Genomic DNA, 19,410 nt, shown 5'->3' with positions numbered 1-19,410 from the left:
GTGTCCGTGTCTGTGTCGACCGACTGAGGTAAAAAGACGTTTTAACGCCCCTGACGGTGTTTGAGACGCCTGGACAGGTACTAATTGGTTTGCCGGCCGTCTCATGTCGTCAACCAACCTTGCAGCGTGTTGACATTATCACGTAATTCCTTAAATAAGCCATCCATTCCGGTGTCGACTCCCTAGAGAGTGACATCACCATTACAGGCAATTGCTCCGCCTCCTCACCAACATCGTCCTCATACATGTCGACACACACGTACCGACACACAGCACACACACAGGGAATGCTCTGATAGAGGACAGGACCCCACTAGCCCTTTGGAGAGACAGAGGGAGAGTTTGCCAGCACACACCAAAACGCTATAATTATACAGGGACAACCTTTATATAAGTGTTTTTCCCTTATAGCATCTTAATATATATATAATCATATCGCCAAATAAGTGCCCCCCCTCTCTGTTTTAACCCTGTTTCTGTAGTGCAGTGCAGGGGAGAGCCTGGGAGCCTTCCCACCAGCATTTCTGTGAGGGAAAATGGCGCTGTGTGCTGAGGAGAATAGGCCCCGCCCCCTTTTCGGCGGGCTTCTTCTCCCGTTCTGAGACCTGGCAGGGGTTAAATACATCCATATAGCCCCAGGGGCTATATGTGATGTATCTTTTAGCCAGTATAGGTATTTCATTGCTGCCCAGGGCGCCCCCCACAGCGCCCTGCACCCTCAGTGACCGCTGGTGTGAAGTGTGTGACAACAATGGCGCACAGCTGCAGTGCTGTGCGCTACCTCATGAAGACTGAAAAGTCTTCTGCCGCCGGTTTCTGGACCTCTTCACTTTTCGGCATCTGCAAGGGGGTCGGCGGCGCGGCTCCGGGACCGGACTCCATGGCTGGGCCCGTGTTCGATCCCTCTGGAGCTAATGGTGTCCAGTAGCCTAAGAAGCCAATCCATCCTGCACGCAGGTGAGTTCACTTCTTCTCCCCTAAGTCCCTCGTTGCAGTGAGCCTGTTGCCAGCAGGACTCACTGTAAAATAAAAAACCTAAAAACTTTTTCTAAGCAGCTCTTTAGGAGAGCCACCTAGATTGCACCCTGCTCGGACGGGCACAAAAGCCTAACTGAGGCTTGGAGGAGGGTCATAGGGGGAGGAGCCAGTGCACACCACCTGATCCTAAAGCTTTATTTTTGTGCCCTGTCTCCTGCGGAGCCGCTAATCCCCATGGTCCTGACGGAGTCCCCAGCATCCACTAGGACGTCAGAGAAAATAGGATCGACAGTCAATAGGTCAACCCCATATGTTCGACAGGTACAAAAGGTCAGTGTTTAAGGTTGACAAGTTTTTTTTCCTTCAACATTTTCATCATTCACCATCCACATGGACCACGACTGAGCGAGGCATCTTACCCAAAGCGTGAAGACCGAAGCGAGCCGCGCAAGGGGACATGGAACACTAATTGAGAGAACATGTGCTTTAACATAGAAAATGACACCCAAAAAACACAGATTGTGTTGACCATTTCCACGTTGGCCTTTTGACTGTAGACCATTTATACCTGTTGACCTTTCAAGCGTCTACATTTTACATGTCAGCATACCGACCCTTTCGCGATATTGCATGTCGACCATATGGGTTTGACATATTGAATGATGACCTAATTCTGGTTGACCCATTGTTTCACACCCAATGTAGCCTGGGTGGATGTACCACACTCACATCTTTATACCAATCCAATTAGCCTGGGTGGCTATACTACATTCACGTCTTCATACCTATCCGGGTAGCCTGGGTGGATATACCACATTCACATCTTCATACCAATGCTAATTAGCCTGGGTGGCTGTACTACATTCACATCTTCAGACCTATCCGGGTAGCCTGAGTGGATATACCATATTCACATCTTCATAACAATCCGATTAGCCTGGGTGGCTATACTACATTCACATCTTCATACCTATCCGGGTAGCCTGAGTGGATGTACCACATTCACATCTTCATACCAATGCTATTAGCCTGGGTGGCTATACTACATTCACATCTTCATACCTATCCGGGTAGCCTGGGTGGATCTACCACATTCACATCTTCATACCAATGCTAATTAGCCTGGGTGGCTATACTACATTCACATCTTCATACCTATCCGGGTAGCCTGGGTGGATATACCACATTCACATCTTCATACCTATCCGGGTAGCCTGAGTGGATATAGCACATTCACATCTTTATACCAATCCGATTATCCTGGGTGGCTATACTACACTCACATCTTAATACCAATGCGATTAGCCTGGGTGGCTGTACTACATTCACATGTTCATACCTATCCGTGTAGCCTGAGTGGATATAGCACATTCACATCTTTATACCAATCCGATTAGCCTGGGTGGCTATACTACATTCATATGTTCATACCTATCCGGGTAGCCTGGGTGGATATACCACATTCACATCTTCATACCTATCCGGGTAGCCTGAGTGGATAAACCACATTCACATCTTCATACCAATCAGATTAGCCTGGGTGGCTATACTACATTCACATCTTCAGACCTATCCATGTAGCCTGAGTGGATATAGCACATTCACATCTTTATACCAATCTAATTAGCCTGGGTGGCTATACTACATTCACATCTTCATACCTATCCAGGTAGCCTAGGTGGATATACCACATTCACATCTTCATACCAATCCGATTAGCCTGGGTGGCTATACTACATTCACATGCTCATACCTATCCGGGTAGCCTGGGTGGATATACCACATTCACATCTTTATACCAATGCGATTAGCCTGGGTGGCTGTACTACATTCACATGTTCATACCTATCCGTGTAGCCTGAGTGGATATAGCACATTCACATCTTTATACCAATACGATTAGCCTGGGTGGCTATACTACACTCACATCTAAATACCAATGCGATTAGCCTGGGTGGCTGTACTACATTCGCATCTTCATACCTATCCGGGTAGCTTGGGTGGATATACCACATTCACACGTTCATACCTATCCAGGTAGCCTGAGTGGATATACCACATTCACATCTTCATACCAATCCAAATAGCCTGGGTGGCTATACTACATTCACATCTTCATAGCAATCCAGGTAGCCTGGTTGGCAATACCACATTCACATCTTCATACAAATCCCAAAGATTTAAATCAGCCTTTTATTATCTCTTCCCCAATGCTGACAGAGTGCTGAATTTATACATCAGGTAAAAGCTATATGACTGTTAGGAAATGGGTTCTCTGGATCATGGCACCTTATCATGGTCACCATCAAAAAGCTGCAGGAAGCTGGCCTGTGTTCCAGTCGTACCCTTCACCCCTCGAAATCTCAGGTCATTCCTGGCTCGCTCCAGACTGCGCACGTCCATGCATAGGTCTTGTAGCCATAGGCAACTACGTTTCCCCACAGTGGTCAGCTGGGCTGGCCTACAAAGAAGAGTTTGTAATCACGGTCAATGGGCATTGCATTTAGCATGTTCTTTACTGGCACACCACAGACTACCAATATGTCAAATATATCATTTTTGTTTACCTCAAAAGCTGCAATGTCCCTGACTCATAGCCCCAATATCACAGTGCAGTGTCAGGCAATGATCAGACTATTCCCAAAAATCCATTCAAAAAGAGAAAATGCAGATGCACTCTAAACACTAAGAAAACTGGCAATGAGAACAACAATAATAAACTCTGCAATTTAACATGGAGTAAAATTGAGGACCTTAACATAATTTTTGCCTAAAAATAAGGGCCCACCTACCAAGGCCAGGTGACCTCATCAGGTGGGTCCCTAACATTCCTAAGGTTCAAGTAGAGAGCACAGGACCCCCTGGGCCAGCACAACCAAACACTATTGAGAAGTAGCAGTTTCAGTGTTAAAAAGTGTTACATTAATAAAAAGTAGCAGCTCAATACTATGGGGGTTATTTGCGTTTGTTAGCAAACCAAAAAAGTTAGCAATTGGGCAAAACAGTGTAGCACTGCAGGTGGGGCAGATGTAACATGTGCTGAGAGATGTAGATTTGGCTGGGTTACATTGTTTCTATGCATAATAAATACTGACTGCTTAATTTTTACACTGCAATTTAAATTTCAGTTTGAACACACCCCACCCAAATCTAACTCTCTCTGCACATGTTATATCTGCCCCACCTGCAGTGCAACATTGTTTTGCCCAATTGATCACTTTTTGGTTTGCGACCAACTCTGAAAAAAACCCTAAAAGTGTTATAAGTGGGAAGTAGTAATTAGGGTGTTAAAGTGTGTTACATTAGTGAAAAGAATCCAGTCATTCAACACCTGCTGATAGCCTATGTTGTAATCTTTTGATGGCACTAGCAGTCTGAGCAACCAATGAATCTGTTCAATTAAACTACAGTGTGTTGCCAAATAGGAAATGATTAGCACTTAAGCCAAGTGACATGAATAGCACATGAGTTGTCAACATTCGTATTTCTTTTCCTAGTGTATCTTAGTGGTAGATTTCCAATCAGTGGCAGCATTGGTGTTTTAAAACAGCAATAGCATGGTTTAGCACAGGGGGTAGGCAACCTATGGCACTCCAACTGCTGTGGAACTACACATCCCAGTATGCCTTGCCATAGTTTTGCTGTCAATGCATGCTAAAACTGTGGCAGAGCATGCTGGGATGTATGGTTTCACAGCAGCTGGAATGGCACAGGTTGCCTACCCCTGGTTAGCATTTATTTCTGTTGACGTTTTAAAACTATGAAATGCGCCAATTATCGGCTGCTTTGACCAACTGTGCCTTAGTAAACCTACGCATTATTTTGTCTTTTATTTGCAATCAACCATCTCATTGGTTGACAGTCTGACAATTACAATTACCACCAGCATTATATACAAATGTCAGGGCATCACTGATTCAGAAGGCATCCAAATAAAGAGATGCACACCGTCACTACAGTAACAGGAATAATAATCGGATTTTAATACCTACCGGTAAATCCTTTTCTCTTAGTCCGTAGAGGATGCTGGGGACACTTCAAGAACCATGGGGTATAGACGGGATCCGCAGGAGACATGGGCACTTTAAGACTTTCAAATGGTGTGACCTGGCTCCTCCCTCTATGCCCCTCCTCCAGACTCCAGTTTAAGGAACTGTGCCCAGGAAGACAGACATTTCGAGTAAAGGATTTATTGTTAAACCACGGTGAGCATTTTACCAGCTCACACCTTAAGCATGCCGCAGAACGTGGCATTCAACAGAACACAAGCCAACGGCATGAAGAATATGCAGCAATATGCTGACAAAAATCGTGACACAACCTGTGTGTAACCACAACCAATAACTGCAGATAAAGTACACACTGGGACGGGCGCCCAGCATCCTCTATGGACTAAGAGAAAAGGATTTACCGGTAGGTATTAAAATCCTATTTTCTCATACGTCCTAGAGGATGCTGGGGACACTTCAAGAAACATGGGGTTATACTAAAGCTCTTAAACGGGCGGGAGAGTGCGGATGACTCTGCAGTACTGAATGACCAACGTGAGGTCAACCTCGGCCAAGGTATTAAAACTGCAAAACTTAGGCCAATTGTTTGCTAAATAGCTGCTCGGCAAAAATGCAATGCCGAAACTCTCCGGTCAACCGCCCCGGACGAGCCCACCTTTCTATGAGAATGGGCCTTCACTTATTTCGGTAACGGCAATCCTGCCGTGAGATGAGCATGCTGAACCGTACCACAGATCCAGCGCGCAATGGTCTGCTTGGAAGCAGGACTCCCAATCTTGTTGGGAGCAAACAGGACAAACAGAGCCTGTGTTCCTAAACGGAGCCGCCCTGGCGACATAAGTTTTCAAAACTCTGACCACATGCAGAGACTTCGATTCAACGAAGGCGACCGTAGCCACCGGCACCACAAAAGGTTGGTACATGTGGAAAGAAGAAACCACCTTTGGTAGAAAATGTTGACGAGTTTCCAACTCTGCTCTATCTTCATGAAAGATCAAATAAGGTCTCTTGTGAGACCAGACCGCTAACTCAGACACTCGTCTTTCGTATGCCAAGGCCAACCTGATGACCACTTTACAAGTGAGCAATTTCACTCCGCCTTACGTAAAGGTTCAAACCAATGTGATTGAAGGAACTGCAACACCCCATTAAGATTCCCTGGTGCCACTGGGGCACAAAGAGGTTGGACGTGCAACACTCCCTTCACAACAGTCTGAACTTCTGACAAGGAGTCCAATTGATTCTGAAAGAAAACCGATAAGGCCGATTTTAATAGTTGAAAACTCTGCCGTAGGAGTCTGCTTGGATTCACACCAAGAAACCTATTTTCTCCAAAACCGGTAGTAATGTTTAGACATTACCCCTTTTCTAGTCCGAATAAGTGTGGGAACTACTTCCGTGGGAATACCCTTACGGACTAGGATCTGGCGTTCAACCGCCATGTCGTCAAACGTAGCCACAGTAAGTCCTAATACACGCATGGCCCCTGTCGCAACAGGTCCTCGCGCAAAGGAAAAGGCCAGAGATCTCCTAGGAGTAATTCCTGAGCTCTGGATACCAAGCTCTCCTTGGCAAGTCTGGGACCATGAGGCTCGGACGAATTTTCTTTGTATGAACCCAGAACTTTTGGAACGAGAGAAACCGCAGGGAATACATATACCGACTGAAAACACCCACGGTGTCACCAGTGAATTCACTGTTCCTGTTTGAGGGTCACTTGACCTGGAACTCTGAAGCTTCTTGTTGAGACGAGATGCCATCATTCCTACTCGAGGAAATCCCAACGACGTCACCCCTTCGAAGACTACTTGAAGGAGGTCTCCCCACTCCTGGATGGAAACCGTCTGCTACTCAGTCGTCCACTCACGGAACGAACATCGCTGACAAAGCGCTTGTTTGTTTCTCCGTCCAGCGGAAAATCCTTGTGGCTTTTGCCATTGCTGTTCTGCTTTTCATTTGTAGAAAATCGTTGTAAACGGCCCTTAATTCTAGACCGGTTATGTGGTGACAAGTCTCCTTACTTGACCAACTTCCTTGGAAGTTTTCCCCCTGAGTGACCACCCCCCAGCCTCGGAGGCTTGCATCCGTTGTCACCAGAATCCAGTCCTGGATCTCGAACCTGCGCCCCTCTAGGAGGTGAGAACTGCGCAGCCACCACAGGAGTGAGATTCCGGTCTTGGAAGACAGGATTATCCTCCGGTGTATGTGTAGGTGGGAACCGGACCACTTGTCCAACAGGTCCCTCTGGAACACCCTGGCATGGAAACTGCCAAATCGAGTGGCCTCGTAGGCTGCCACCATCTTTTCCAGCAACTGAATGTATTGATGAAATGACTCTTGCTGGACTCGGAATTTGTTTTACCAGACGTTGGATCTACAGAGCCTTTTCCACTGGAAGAAAACAAAAACTCTTTTTATAGTATTACAGGTTGAGTATCCCATATCCAAATATTCCGAAATACGGAATATTCCGAAATACGGACTTTTTTGAGTGAGAGTGAGATAGTGAAACCTTTGTTTTTTGATGGCTCAATGTACACAAACTTTGTTTAATACACAAAGTTATTAAAAATATTGCATTAAATGACCTTCAGGCTGTGTGTATAAGGTGTATATGAAACATAAATGAATTGTGTGAATGTACACATACTTTGTTTAATGCGCAAAGTTATAAAAAATATTGTCTAAAATGACCTTCAGGCTGTGTGTATAAGGTGTATATGAAACATAAATACATTCTGTGCTTAGACTTAAGTCCCATCGCCATGATATCTCATTATGGTATGCAATTATTCCAAAATACGGAAAAATCCCATATCCAAAATACCTCTGGTCCCAAGCATTTTGGATAAGGGATACTCAACCTGTATTCCCAAAACAGACAACCGCGTCGTTGGCACAGTGATTCTGGCAAGTTCAGGAGCTAACCCTGTTGTTGAAGAACTGACAGGAAGAGTGCAATGTATTGCACCAACTGGTTCCTTGAATACGCCGTTATCAGGGGATCGTCCCAGTACGGGATAATTGTGACTCCGTACTAGCGACGGAGAACCATCATTACCACTATCAACCTGGTGAAAATTTTTGGAGCTGTGGACAGACCAAAGGCAACGTCTGAAATTGGTAATGACACCCCTGAATTGCAAACTTCAGGCAAGCCTAATGCAGAGGAAAATTTAATTAGGCCTACTTTGTGTCTACTGAGACCATGAAAAAAACTCCTTTTTCCAGATTGAAGATCACTGCCCTGAGAGATTCCATCTTGGATTTGAATTTCTTTAAATAAAAAATGAGTGATTTCAGATTTAGGATTGGCCTGACCGAGCCGTCTGGCTTCTGGACCACGAAGAGGCTTGAATAAAACCTTCTCCCTGTTGTGCCAGGGGAAAACCAGGTCAATGACCTGATCCTACTACAACATTTGTATTGTGTCGCATACTACCTCCCCATCCGGAGAATCAGTAATTTGAAAAATTGGTGAGGGGAAACGTCTGGAAACTCCAGTATGCACCCTTGGGACACTATTCGTAAAACCCACGGGTCCAGGTCCGTTCCAGGACTGACCGAAGAGTTTTTAGACGTGGTCCCACCGGAGTGGGCTCCCGCAAGAGAGTCCCAGCGTCATGCGGTGGATGTGACAGAACAGAGGATGATGTCTGCTCCTGCAATCTTGAAGAGGCTGCTGACCTCTTCCCTTTCCTCCTTCCTCTACCTGCAAAGAAAAGGGGGATCTGTATCTATTATGCCGAAATGACTGCATCCGACAATGATGCGTCATCATCCGTTGTGAGGGAACATATGGCAAGAAGGTAGACTTACCAGCGTCATCTGCCGAGATCAAACTAACGAGGCCATCACCAAACCAGGCTTTACCTTCATAGGAAAGAAAACTCCATTACTTCTCGGAGTCAGCACCAGCATTCCATTGGTGAATCCACAACGCCCTCCTAGCCGAGACCGCCATAGAATTGGCCCGCGAACCCAAGAGTCCTAGATCCCTTGTAGTCGCACGGCAGTATCCTGCAGTGTCCTAGATATGACCCAACTTAAGGAGTATCCCATCTCTCCCCAGGGTATCTATATCGGATGACAAGGTAACCGACCATTTCTGACTACTACTACTCCCCCACGCACATGCAATAGCAGGTATAATTACCGTACGCGTGGACACATAACTTGAATATAACGTAGCTTCCTGCATACGATCCTTTGTGACAGGGCCCCCTGCAGAACAGGGGGTAACACCCACTTTATCCTCTCCGCGGCGGGAAAAGAATAAACACTCGGAAATTTCTCGAGGATTTGAAACCATCTTGTCAGGGCTGACCCCGACTTTTTTCAACAGAGCACTCAGCACCTGAGAAGTAGGAACTTAACCTCAGCATTCATTATAAATTTCTATAAAATTATATATATATTTTTTTTTTATTTATTTTTTTTACTTACCGGTAAATCTATTTCTCGTTGTCCGTAGAGGATGCTGGGACTCCGTAAGGACCATGGGGAATAGACGGGCTCCGCAGGAGATAGGGCACTTTAAGAAAGCTTTGGACTCTGGGTTTGCACTGGCTCCTCCCTCTATGCCCCTCCTCCAGACCTCAGTTAGGGAAGCTGTGCCCAGAGGAGAAGGACAGTACGAGGAAGGATTTTTGTAAATCTAAGGGCGAGATTCATACCAGCCACACCAATCACACCGTATAACTTGTGATAAACTTACCCAGTTAACAGTATGAACAACAACATAGCCACGGTACCACCGAAAACTATAACATAACCCTTATGTAAGCAATAACTATATACAAGTCTTGCAGAAGAAGTCCGCGCTTGGGACGGGCGCCCAGCATCCTCTACGGACTACGAGAAATAGATTTACCGGTAAGTAAAATCTTATTTTCTCTAACGTCCTTGAGGATGCTGGGACTCCGTAAGGACCATGGGGATTATACCAAAGCTCCCAAACGGGCGGGAGAATGCGGATGACTCTGCAGCACTGATTGAGCAAACAGGAGGTCCTCCTCAGCCAGGGTATCAAACTTCTAGAACTTTGCAAAGGTGTTTGTCCCCGACCAAGTAGCTGCTCGGCACAACTGTAATGCCGAGACCCCTCGGGCAGCCGCCCAAGAAGAGCCCACTTTCCTAGTGGAGTGGGCCTTAACCGATTTCGGTAACGGCAATCCTGCCGTAGAATGTGCCTGCTGAATCGTGTTACAGATCCAGCGAGCAATAGTCTGCTTTGAGGCAGGAGCGCCAACCTTGTTGGCCGCATACAGAACGAACAAAGCTTCAGTCTTCCTGACTCTAGCCGTTCTGGTCACATAAATCTTCAAAGCCCTGACTACATCCAGGGACTCTGAATCCTCCAAGTCCCGTGTAGCCACAGGCACGACAATAGGTTGGTTCACATGAAAAGATGAGACCACCTTTGGCAGAAAGTGAGGGCGAGTCCTCAACTCTGCCCTATCCACGTGAAAAACCAAGTATGGGCTTTTATGTGATAAAGCCGCCAATTCGGAAACACATCTTGCCGAAGCTAACGCCAACAATATGACCACTTTCCACGTGAGGTATTTTAACTCCACAGTTTTGAGTGGTTCAAACCAAGGTGACTTGAGGAAACGTAACACCACGTTAATATCCTAAGGCGCCACCGGAGGCACAAAAGGAGGCTGAATATGCAGCACTCCCTTCACAAAGGTCTGTACTTCAGGAATAGAGGTCAATTCTCTTTGAAAGAAAATGGACAAGGCCGAAATCTGGACCTTTATGGATCCTAATTTTAGGCCCAAAGTCACTCCTGTTTGAAGGAAGTGGAGTAGACGGCCCAAATGGAACTCCTCCGTAGGAGCAGCTCTGGCCTCACACCAAGCAACATATTTCCGCCATATACGGTGATAATGTTTTAACGTCACATCTTTCCTAGCCCTGATCAGGGTAGGAATGACTTCCTCCGGAATCCCTTTTTCCGCTAGGATCCGGCGTTCAACCGCCATGCCGTCAAACGCAGCCGCGGTAAGTCTTGGAACAGACAGGGCCCCTGCCGCAGCAGGTCCTGCCTTAGAGGAAGAGGCAACGGATCCCCTGCGAGCAACTCTTGCAGCTCCGGATACCAAGTCCTCCGTGGCCAATCCGGAACAATGAGTATTGTTCTGACCCTGCTTCTTCGTATTATTCTCAACACCTTGGATATGAGAGGAAGAGGAGGAAACACATAGACCGATATGAACACCCAAGGTGTCACCAGAGCGTCTACCGCTACCGCCTGAGGGTCCCTTGACCTGGTGCAATACCGCTTTAGCTTTTTGTTGAGACGGGATGCCATCATGTCGATTTGAGGCAGTCCCCAACGATCCGTGATCTGTGCGAAGACTTCTTGAAGAAGTCCCCACTCTCCCGGATGCAGGTCGTGCCTGCTGAGGAAGTCCGCCTCCCAGTTGTCCACCCCCGGGATGAACACCGCTGACAACGCGCTTACATGGCCTTCCGCCCAGCGTAGAATCCTGGTCGCTTCTGCCATGGCCATTCTGCTCCTTGTTCCGCCTTGGCGGTTTATATGAGCCACTGCCGTGACATTGTCTGACTGAATCAGAACCGGTTTTCCGAAGCAATTCCTCCGCTTGACGCAGGGCGTTGTATATGGCCCTCAACTCCAGGACGTTGATGTGGAGACAAGACTCTAGGCTTGACCAGAGACCTTGGAAATTTCTTCCCAGTGTCACTGCTCCCCAGCCTCGGAGGCTTGAGTCCGTGGTCACCAGGACCCAGTCCTGAATGCCGAACCTGCGACCTTCTAGTAGGTGAGCACTGTTCAGCCACCACAGGAGAGATACCCTGGTCCTGGGAGACAGTGTGATCCTTTGATGCATTTATAAATGGGACCCGGACCACTTGTCCAAGAGGTCCCATTGAAAAGTCCTCGCATGGAACCTGCCGAAAGGGATGGCCTCGTAGGAAGCCACCATCTTTCCCAGGAACCGTGTGCAATGATGCACTGAAACCTTTTTTGGTTTTAATAGGTTCCTGGCCATGGCTATGAGTTCCTGAACTTTTTTGATCGGAAGAAAAACCTTTTTCTGGTCTGTGTCTAGAATCAGGCCCAAAAAGGTCAGACGCGTTGTAGGGACTAGCTGGGACTTCGGTATATTGAGAATCCAGCCGTGTATCTGCAACGTCTTCATGGACAGAGACACGCTGTCCAGCAACCTCTCCCGAGATCTCGCCTTTATGAGGAGATCGTCTAAGTATGGGATAATTGTGACCCCCTGCCTGCACAGGAGCACCATCATTTCTGCCATTACCTTGGTGAAAATTCTCGGGGCCGTGGAAAGCCCAAACGGCAACGTCTGAAATTGGTAGTGACAGTCCTGCACTGCAAATTTCAGGAACGCCTAATGCGGGGGGAATATTGGAACATGAAGGTAAGCATCCTTTATGTCCAGGGACACCATCCAATCCCCCCCCTCCAGGCTGGCGATGACCGCCCTGAGTGATTGCATTTTGAACTTGAACCTCTTCAAGTACAGGTTCAGAGATTTCAGGTTTAAAATGGGTCTGACCGAACCGTCCGGTTTCGGGACCACAAACAGGGTTGAGTAATATCCCTCTCCTTGCTGGAGATGAGGAACTGTGACAATCACCTGTTGAATATACAATTTTTGGATTGCTGCCAAAACTAGCTCCCTCTCTGACGGGGAAGCCAGCAGAGCCGATTTGAAAAATTGGCGAGGAGGCAAGTCTTCGAATTCCAGCCTGTATCCCTGAGAAACAATCTCTAATGCCCAGGGATCCACCTGCGAGTGAACCCAGACGTGGCTGAAAAATCGAAGACGAGCCCCCATCAGATCTGCCTCCCCTCGGAAAGCCCCAGCGTCATGCGGTGGACTTTGCAGACGCAGGGGAGGACTTCTGCTCTTTGGAACTACCTGTGTGCAGCTTTTTTCCCCTGCCTTTCCCTCTGGCAACAAAGGATGATCCACGTACCTTCATGTTTTTATTGGAACAAAAGGACTGCATTTGATAATGAAGTGCCTTTTTTGTATGCTGCGGGGGGACATAAGGTAAGAAATTTGACTTCCCAGCCAAAGCCGTAGAGACAAGATCCGAGAGGCCGTCTCCAAACAACTCCACCCCTTTGTAAGGCAAGGACTCCATATGACGCTTTGAATCGGCATCTCCCGTCCACTGTCGGGTCCACAAGAGCCGCCTAGCAGAAATAGACATAGCATTTATTCTGGAGCTTAATAAACAAATGTCTCTCTGAGCATCCCTCATATACAAGGCAGCATCTCTGATATGCTCTATGGTCATTTGAATGGCATCCCTATCTAAGGTGTCAATTTCCGCAGATAAGGAATCTGCCCATGCTACAACCGCACTACAAACCCAGGCCGACGCCATAGCCGGTCGAGCAATAGTACCGGAATGATTGTAAATGTGCTTTAAGGTAATTTCCTGCCTGCGATCAGCAGGTTCCTTGAGGGAAGCCGTATCCTGAGAAGGCAGTGCCACCTTTTTGGACAAACGTGTCAGCGCCTTGTCAACTTTTGGCGAAGATTCCCAGCGTATCCTATCAGTTTGTGGAAAAAGATACGCCATGAGAATCCTTTTGGGAACTTGTGGTCTCCTATCCGGAGATTCCCAAGCCTTTTCGCACAAGTCACTTAATTCAAATGAGGATGGAAAAGTGACTTCAGGCTTTTTCCCTTTATACATGTGTACCCTCGTGTCAGGGACAGGGGGTTCCTCAGTAATATGCAAAACCTCTTTAATGGCCATAATCATGTACCGTATACCCTTAGCCACCTTTGGCTGTAATCTTGCATCTTCATAGTCGACACTAGAGTCAGTATCTGTGTCGGTATCTGTGTCATCGATCTGGGATATGGTGCGCTTCTGAGACCCCGAAGGACCTGGCGCCCCAGGGACAGGCATGGACTGGCTACCCGACTGATCCCTAGCTTCTGCCTTGTCTAATCTTTTATGCAATAGATTGACATTTGCATTCAAGACATTCAGCATTTGCCGACGGCAACCTGATATTCAAGCACTCCCCCTCCACATTAAGCGAGCCTTCCTCGTCAAACATGTCGACACACGCGTACCGACACACTTCACACATACACAGGGAACCCCTTTCCTGAAGACAGTATCCCTGTCAAGGCCCTTTGGAGAGACAGAGAGAGAGTATGCAAGCACACACCCCAGCGCAATAACCCTGGAGACCAACACAAATTGTTTTTCCCCAGCAGCGCTGTATAATATGTAAACCGCCAATTATGTGCCCCCCCCCCTCTCTTTTAAGCACCCTTTCACCGTGTGTAAGCAGGGGAGAGTCTGGGGAGCTTCCTCTCAGCAGTGCTGTGGAGAAAAAATGGCGCTGGTGAGTGCTGAGGGAGAAGCCCCGCCCCCTCGGCGGCGGGCTTCTGTCCCGCTCAAACTTAGTAAAATATGGCGGGGGCTCTTTTATATACATGTACAGAGCCCACCTGTACATGTATATAGTCTTTTTGCCATGCAGAGGTTTATATTGCTGCCCAGGGCGCCCCCCCCCTGCGCCCTGCACCCTTACAGTGACCGGAGTATGTGAGGTGTATGGGAGCAAAGACGCACAGCTGCAGTGCTGTGCGTTACCTCAGTGAAGCTGAAGGCTTCTGCCGCCTGACAACTTCTGTCTTCTGTACTTCTAGCTCTGTGAGGAGAACGGCGGCGCGGCTCCGGGGGTGGACGCCCAGTAAGAAACTGCGTTCACCCCCTCTGGAGCTAATGGTGTCCAGTAGCCGAGGAAGCAGAGCCTATCTTTGACAAGAAGGTCTGCTCCTCTCTCCTCAGTCCCTCGATGCAGGGAGCCTGTTGCCAGCAGTGCTCCCTGTGAAAAAGTAGTAAAAGGTAGAAAGAAAAAGTAGGATTTTGGTACCTACCAGGTAAATCCTTTTCTTTGAATCCATAGGGGGCACTGGAGTACTCTTGGGATATGGACGGGGCGTAGCCGGGAATGGCACATTTAAATATTTAAATTAGTAACTGGTCACCCCCTCCATACTCCCATAGAGACTTCAGTATTTTTACTGAGCCGAACAGGAGCGATAGAGAGGATGAACCATAGAGAATTACATATAACATTATAATATAACGGTCAACACTAAAGTTGACACATAACGTAAATTATAATGGTCAACACTAAAGTTGACACATAACGTAACTGACAACTAAACAGTTTACACCATAATAGATATCACCGTTACATCATATCCATTGGTGATAATGTGTTCTCATAAGATCCACTGAGCTTACCACAAGACAGGGAAAACTGCTCTGGGTGGGCGTCCAGTGCCCCCTATGGATTCAAAGAAAAGGATTTACCTGGTAAGTACCAAAATCCTACTTTCTTTTTCATCCACTAGGGGTCACTGGAGTACTCTTGGGTCGTACCAAAGTTTCCCCCTTGGGCGGGAGAGCTGTTTGGCACCTGTAACACTAGACGGCCAAAGCTATATGCTGATGCCGTAAACGTAGCAAACTTGCAAAAGCGCACAACGTGTGAACTGATGGTCATGCACCGATGACCCTGTAGCAGCTTGTCTAAGTTGTTTCTTAGAAGGTCCACGACCTGCTGCGTATGACGTTCACAAGGAACGTGTGAAATGGCCTGACACTGATGAAGGCGGTTGTAGCCTATGATGAAGCTAAGCCTGACGTATGGTATAAGGTCTGCTTGGAAGCTGGCAAAGCCAAGTTAACTACAATACAGAGAACAAACTGTGTGTCTGTGTTATGTACAGTTGATGTTTGGGCTACATAAACGCGCAGAGCGCGTACCACATCTCAAGTAATTGAAGTTCCTGAACCTACTGATTACACAGGAACTACGATTGATTAAGTGATGTATAACATCTTTGGTAAGAAAACGGAATTTGTGCGAAGTTCCGCTCTATGATCATAAAACACCAGATATGGTGACTTGCATGAGAAGGCACCCAATGTTAAAACACGCCTTGCTGAGGCCAAGGCTAAGCTAAACTGTTTTCCAAGTGAAAAGCTTAACATCCACTTGTTGTAAGGGTTCAAAATATGAAGATTGTAAGAAAAAATTAAATCTAAAACCAGATTCAAGTCCCATGGTGTAGTAGGAGGTATAAATGGAGATCGTACTTTGAGGACACCTTGCAGAAAGGTGTGTACAGTCGGCAAAAGAGCCAAACGCCTGTGAAAGTAAATTGACAAGGCAGAGACCTGCACCTTTAGTGTAGATAAACATAGTCCTCCACCTAACCCAGTCTGTAAAAATATTAAAAGAGGGGATAACTTGAAAGATGATGTCGGAAACGTCCGAGCTTCCCACCAACCTACATAGGCACGCCAAATTCTGTGATAATGAGCTGCCGTAACTGGCTTCCTAGCACGTAACCTGGTTGGTAGAAACAGATTCTGGAACGCCCTCCCTTAATAAGAGGGCGGTTTCAACAACCACCCCGGCAAACGCAGCTGCGCTAAATCGGGGTAAAGAAACGGACCCTGTTGTAACAGATCCGGACGTGGTGTACGCGGTCAAGGATCGGCCGCGAGTAGTTCGCGGAGATCTGAGAACCATGCTTTCCGAGGCCAATAAGGCACCACTAGTATGACCGTCGTGGACTCTCGTTTGGTCCGCTTTAGCAACCTAGGAAGCAGCGGAAACAGTGGAACCGATACAAAGCTGTACGGCCACACGATCGTGAGAGCATCCACTGCCTTTTGAGCTCGTGCTCTGGACACATACTGGAATGTTTTTTTTTTTTTTTTCTTATTGCGAGATGCCATTAGATCCCCCTGTGGGTAATGCCACTGCTGGACCAACATCTGGAACGCTTCTGAATTCAATGCCCAGTTTTCTGGATGAAAATCCTGGCAGCTGGGACAATCTACCTCCCAGCTGTCCACTCCAACACAAACACTGCCGACAATATCACCTGGTGACACTCGGCCCAATTGAGGATTCGAGCAACTTCCCGCATGCCATGCGACCTCGAATTCCTCTGCGACAGCCGTGGCGTTGCCTGACTGCACCTGGACAGTCTGAGACCGGAGCATGTGCACTGCTTGTTGCAGCGCGTTGGAAATTGCCCTGAGATACAGGTCATTTAATTGACAGCAATCTTCCATGATCTGACCAGAGACTCTGAAGTTGACAATTTTGGACCACAGCTCCCCAACCCCTGAGACTCGCGTCCGTTGCAAGAATTATCCAATTCCAGACGCCGAACATTCTCCCTGCGGTGAGATTGTGTACTTGGAGCCACCAGAGTAGTGATACTGTGGTCCTTGGAGCCAACCGCACTATTTGATGAATTTGTAGATGCGTGCAATACCATTCAGGTGAAAAATGACCTGAGTGAACTCCTGCAAACTGGAGTGCGTCGAAAGACGCCACCCACCTTCCTAGTAGTCGTCCAAATGCACCAAGATAGTCCGTGGATTGCGTACTAACTGTACGCGATAACGTACACTTTGTATTGTGTTCAGGCAGGGAAATCCGTTTATCCACGGAATCATTCCTATGCATGAATCATTTGTAACGGAATGAGGGTTCAATTCTTGAGGTTGACAATCCAACCGTGCTGAATGACGCCATTGTACGTTAGTAATGCACGTTGCAGGAATAAGCGTTGAGACGGAGCGTTGATGAGCAGATCTCCAAAGTACGGAAATGTTATCCTTCTCAGGGATCTGAGATGAGCTATTATGACAGCTTTTACTTGTGACTACTCGAGGCGCCGATAAGAAGCCAAATGGTAGCATTTGAAAGTAAGAATGGATTTTTACAGAAAACCCTAAGTAGGCCTGTGTAAATTCGAGATCCATTGTAATCCGGTATTACTGCGGATCCCAATCTGCAGTCACCGACTGAAAGTATTCCATGATGGATCTGTAGCAAGCAACGTACTGTCTGCAGGGTCAGTATCGGACTGACAGAGTCATCCAGCATTGGAACTATCCCAAACCGAAATATAACCGCGACTCGGGTGTTGACTGCGGTATCAAACTACTGAGACTACTATAGCCTGTGTCTCTGTAGCACCACCGTCTTGTCCTCTGACCTAGGCAGACCTGTCTTGCATATGGCAATGAAGGGAAACCGTCGACTGTATTTTCATAATCTGTGAATCCAACTGTGCGGATCCACCTAACTGTGGATGTCCACAACTGACGATTGGAGATGCTGGATCGCCATTATGGCATTGGCTTGTCAGTGGCGTAGAAGTAAAGGCCACTGAAACTTGGATAGAGACCTCTCAAAGTAGGCGGCCGTACCATAACCATAGTCTACCACATGTCCTGTAGCACGGCTGCGAAAGGACAGAGTCGTAAAGACAATATCCCGAGTAGTTCTATTCAGGAATTTGCGTAGACAATGGTAAGAAATCAGATATTCCTGCGAAAAGCAGGTGTCCAAAACAGGACCAAACCTGTAGCCAGCACAAGGTAATGCCTCTATTCTCGTTCAAAATCCGACATCGCCTGTTAAGAACGTAGCCAAAGTGGACGTTGTGCCGCCACTAGTGAAGCTAAAAGGCGAGAACAAAACTGGCTGACGTCCACAGAAGCTGTAATCAGCGAGAAGTGGAAGGTGTTCTTCTTGTAGTGCAATGTGAACTGGAGTGCCATGCCCTACAGCCTTGTTAACCCAAACTCCCACCAAAGCAGGGCGAAGCAACATCCCTACTGCTGTGTCCTGTAGGGTATGCTCCGACGGGTAATTAAACGTCGTAGACCGAAACGGACAAGGGATAACAGTTGAGAACCTGACGGACAGGCCTGTTGACATGAGGACTGGCTGTGAATCGACCGCAAACAATGCAGCTGAAACAATCATTTATAAGACAATAAGCATAATTTGTCCCCCCAGGCAGTACATGCGCTTGCATCCCAAAAAGAGGAGCAGCAAGGGTCTGCCTGTGCAGTCGCATTTATCCGACACACTGTCTGACCAACTTTGTAGCGAAGCTGCTTGTTTGACTTTGCATTAGACTTACTGCTCATGTACACCAAGTAGTAAGTACAGAAGGACAGACCCGTATCGTGACTTAGTACCCCGTAAGTAAAGTGTGTTTAATCTGCATTACAGTGCACGTGTGCTGTACAAAAACAATTAAAAACTCCTAACACCACCCCGGCTCCTCCAGAGGCTGAGTGTTGTAGTGCAGCCACTTCCTGGGAAGAACCAGGAAGTAAAGTTAAAATGGTGTCCGCCATGTGCTTGCAAGAATAGATTTTAATGTTATCTGATAAATCAATCTTCACGATATTATATATAAATATACACCCAATCAGACCTGTGTAAATATATATATGTATATATATTATACCCATATACACACATCCAGATTATAGATATATCATATTGCCCAGCAGTCATATTATTGTGACCCCCTCACAGGCTTAATAGCCT

The 19,410-nt window shown here is 47.1% G+C and overlaps 1 protein-coding gene across 1 annotated transcript in view; it reads right to left on the bottom strand.

The window, feature by feature from the left end:
• ADSL (adenylosuccinate lyase) overlaps positions 1-19,410 on the bottom strand; it is a 124,168-nt gene that overhangs the window by 82,133 nt on the left and 22,625 nt on the right. Inside the window, exon 5 of the mRNA XM_063940729.1 lies at positions 3,268-3,439. Within this exon, the coding sequence (XP_063796799.1) occupies positions 3,268-3,439 (172 nt within the window). The remainder of the gene's footprint in view (positions 1-3,267; positions 3,440-19,410) is intronic.

This window comes from Pseudophryne corroboree, chromosome 9, assembly GCF_028390025.1.
Source record: "Pseudophryne corroboree isolate aPseCor3 chromosome 9, aPseCor3.hap2, whole genome shotgun sequence".
Classification (NCBI taxonomy): Eukaryota; Metazoa; Chordata; class Amphibia; order Anura; family Myobatrachidae; genus Pseudophryne; species Pseudophryne corroboree.
This window is presented reverse-complemented; position numbering and strand designations above follow the sequence as displayed.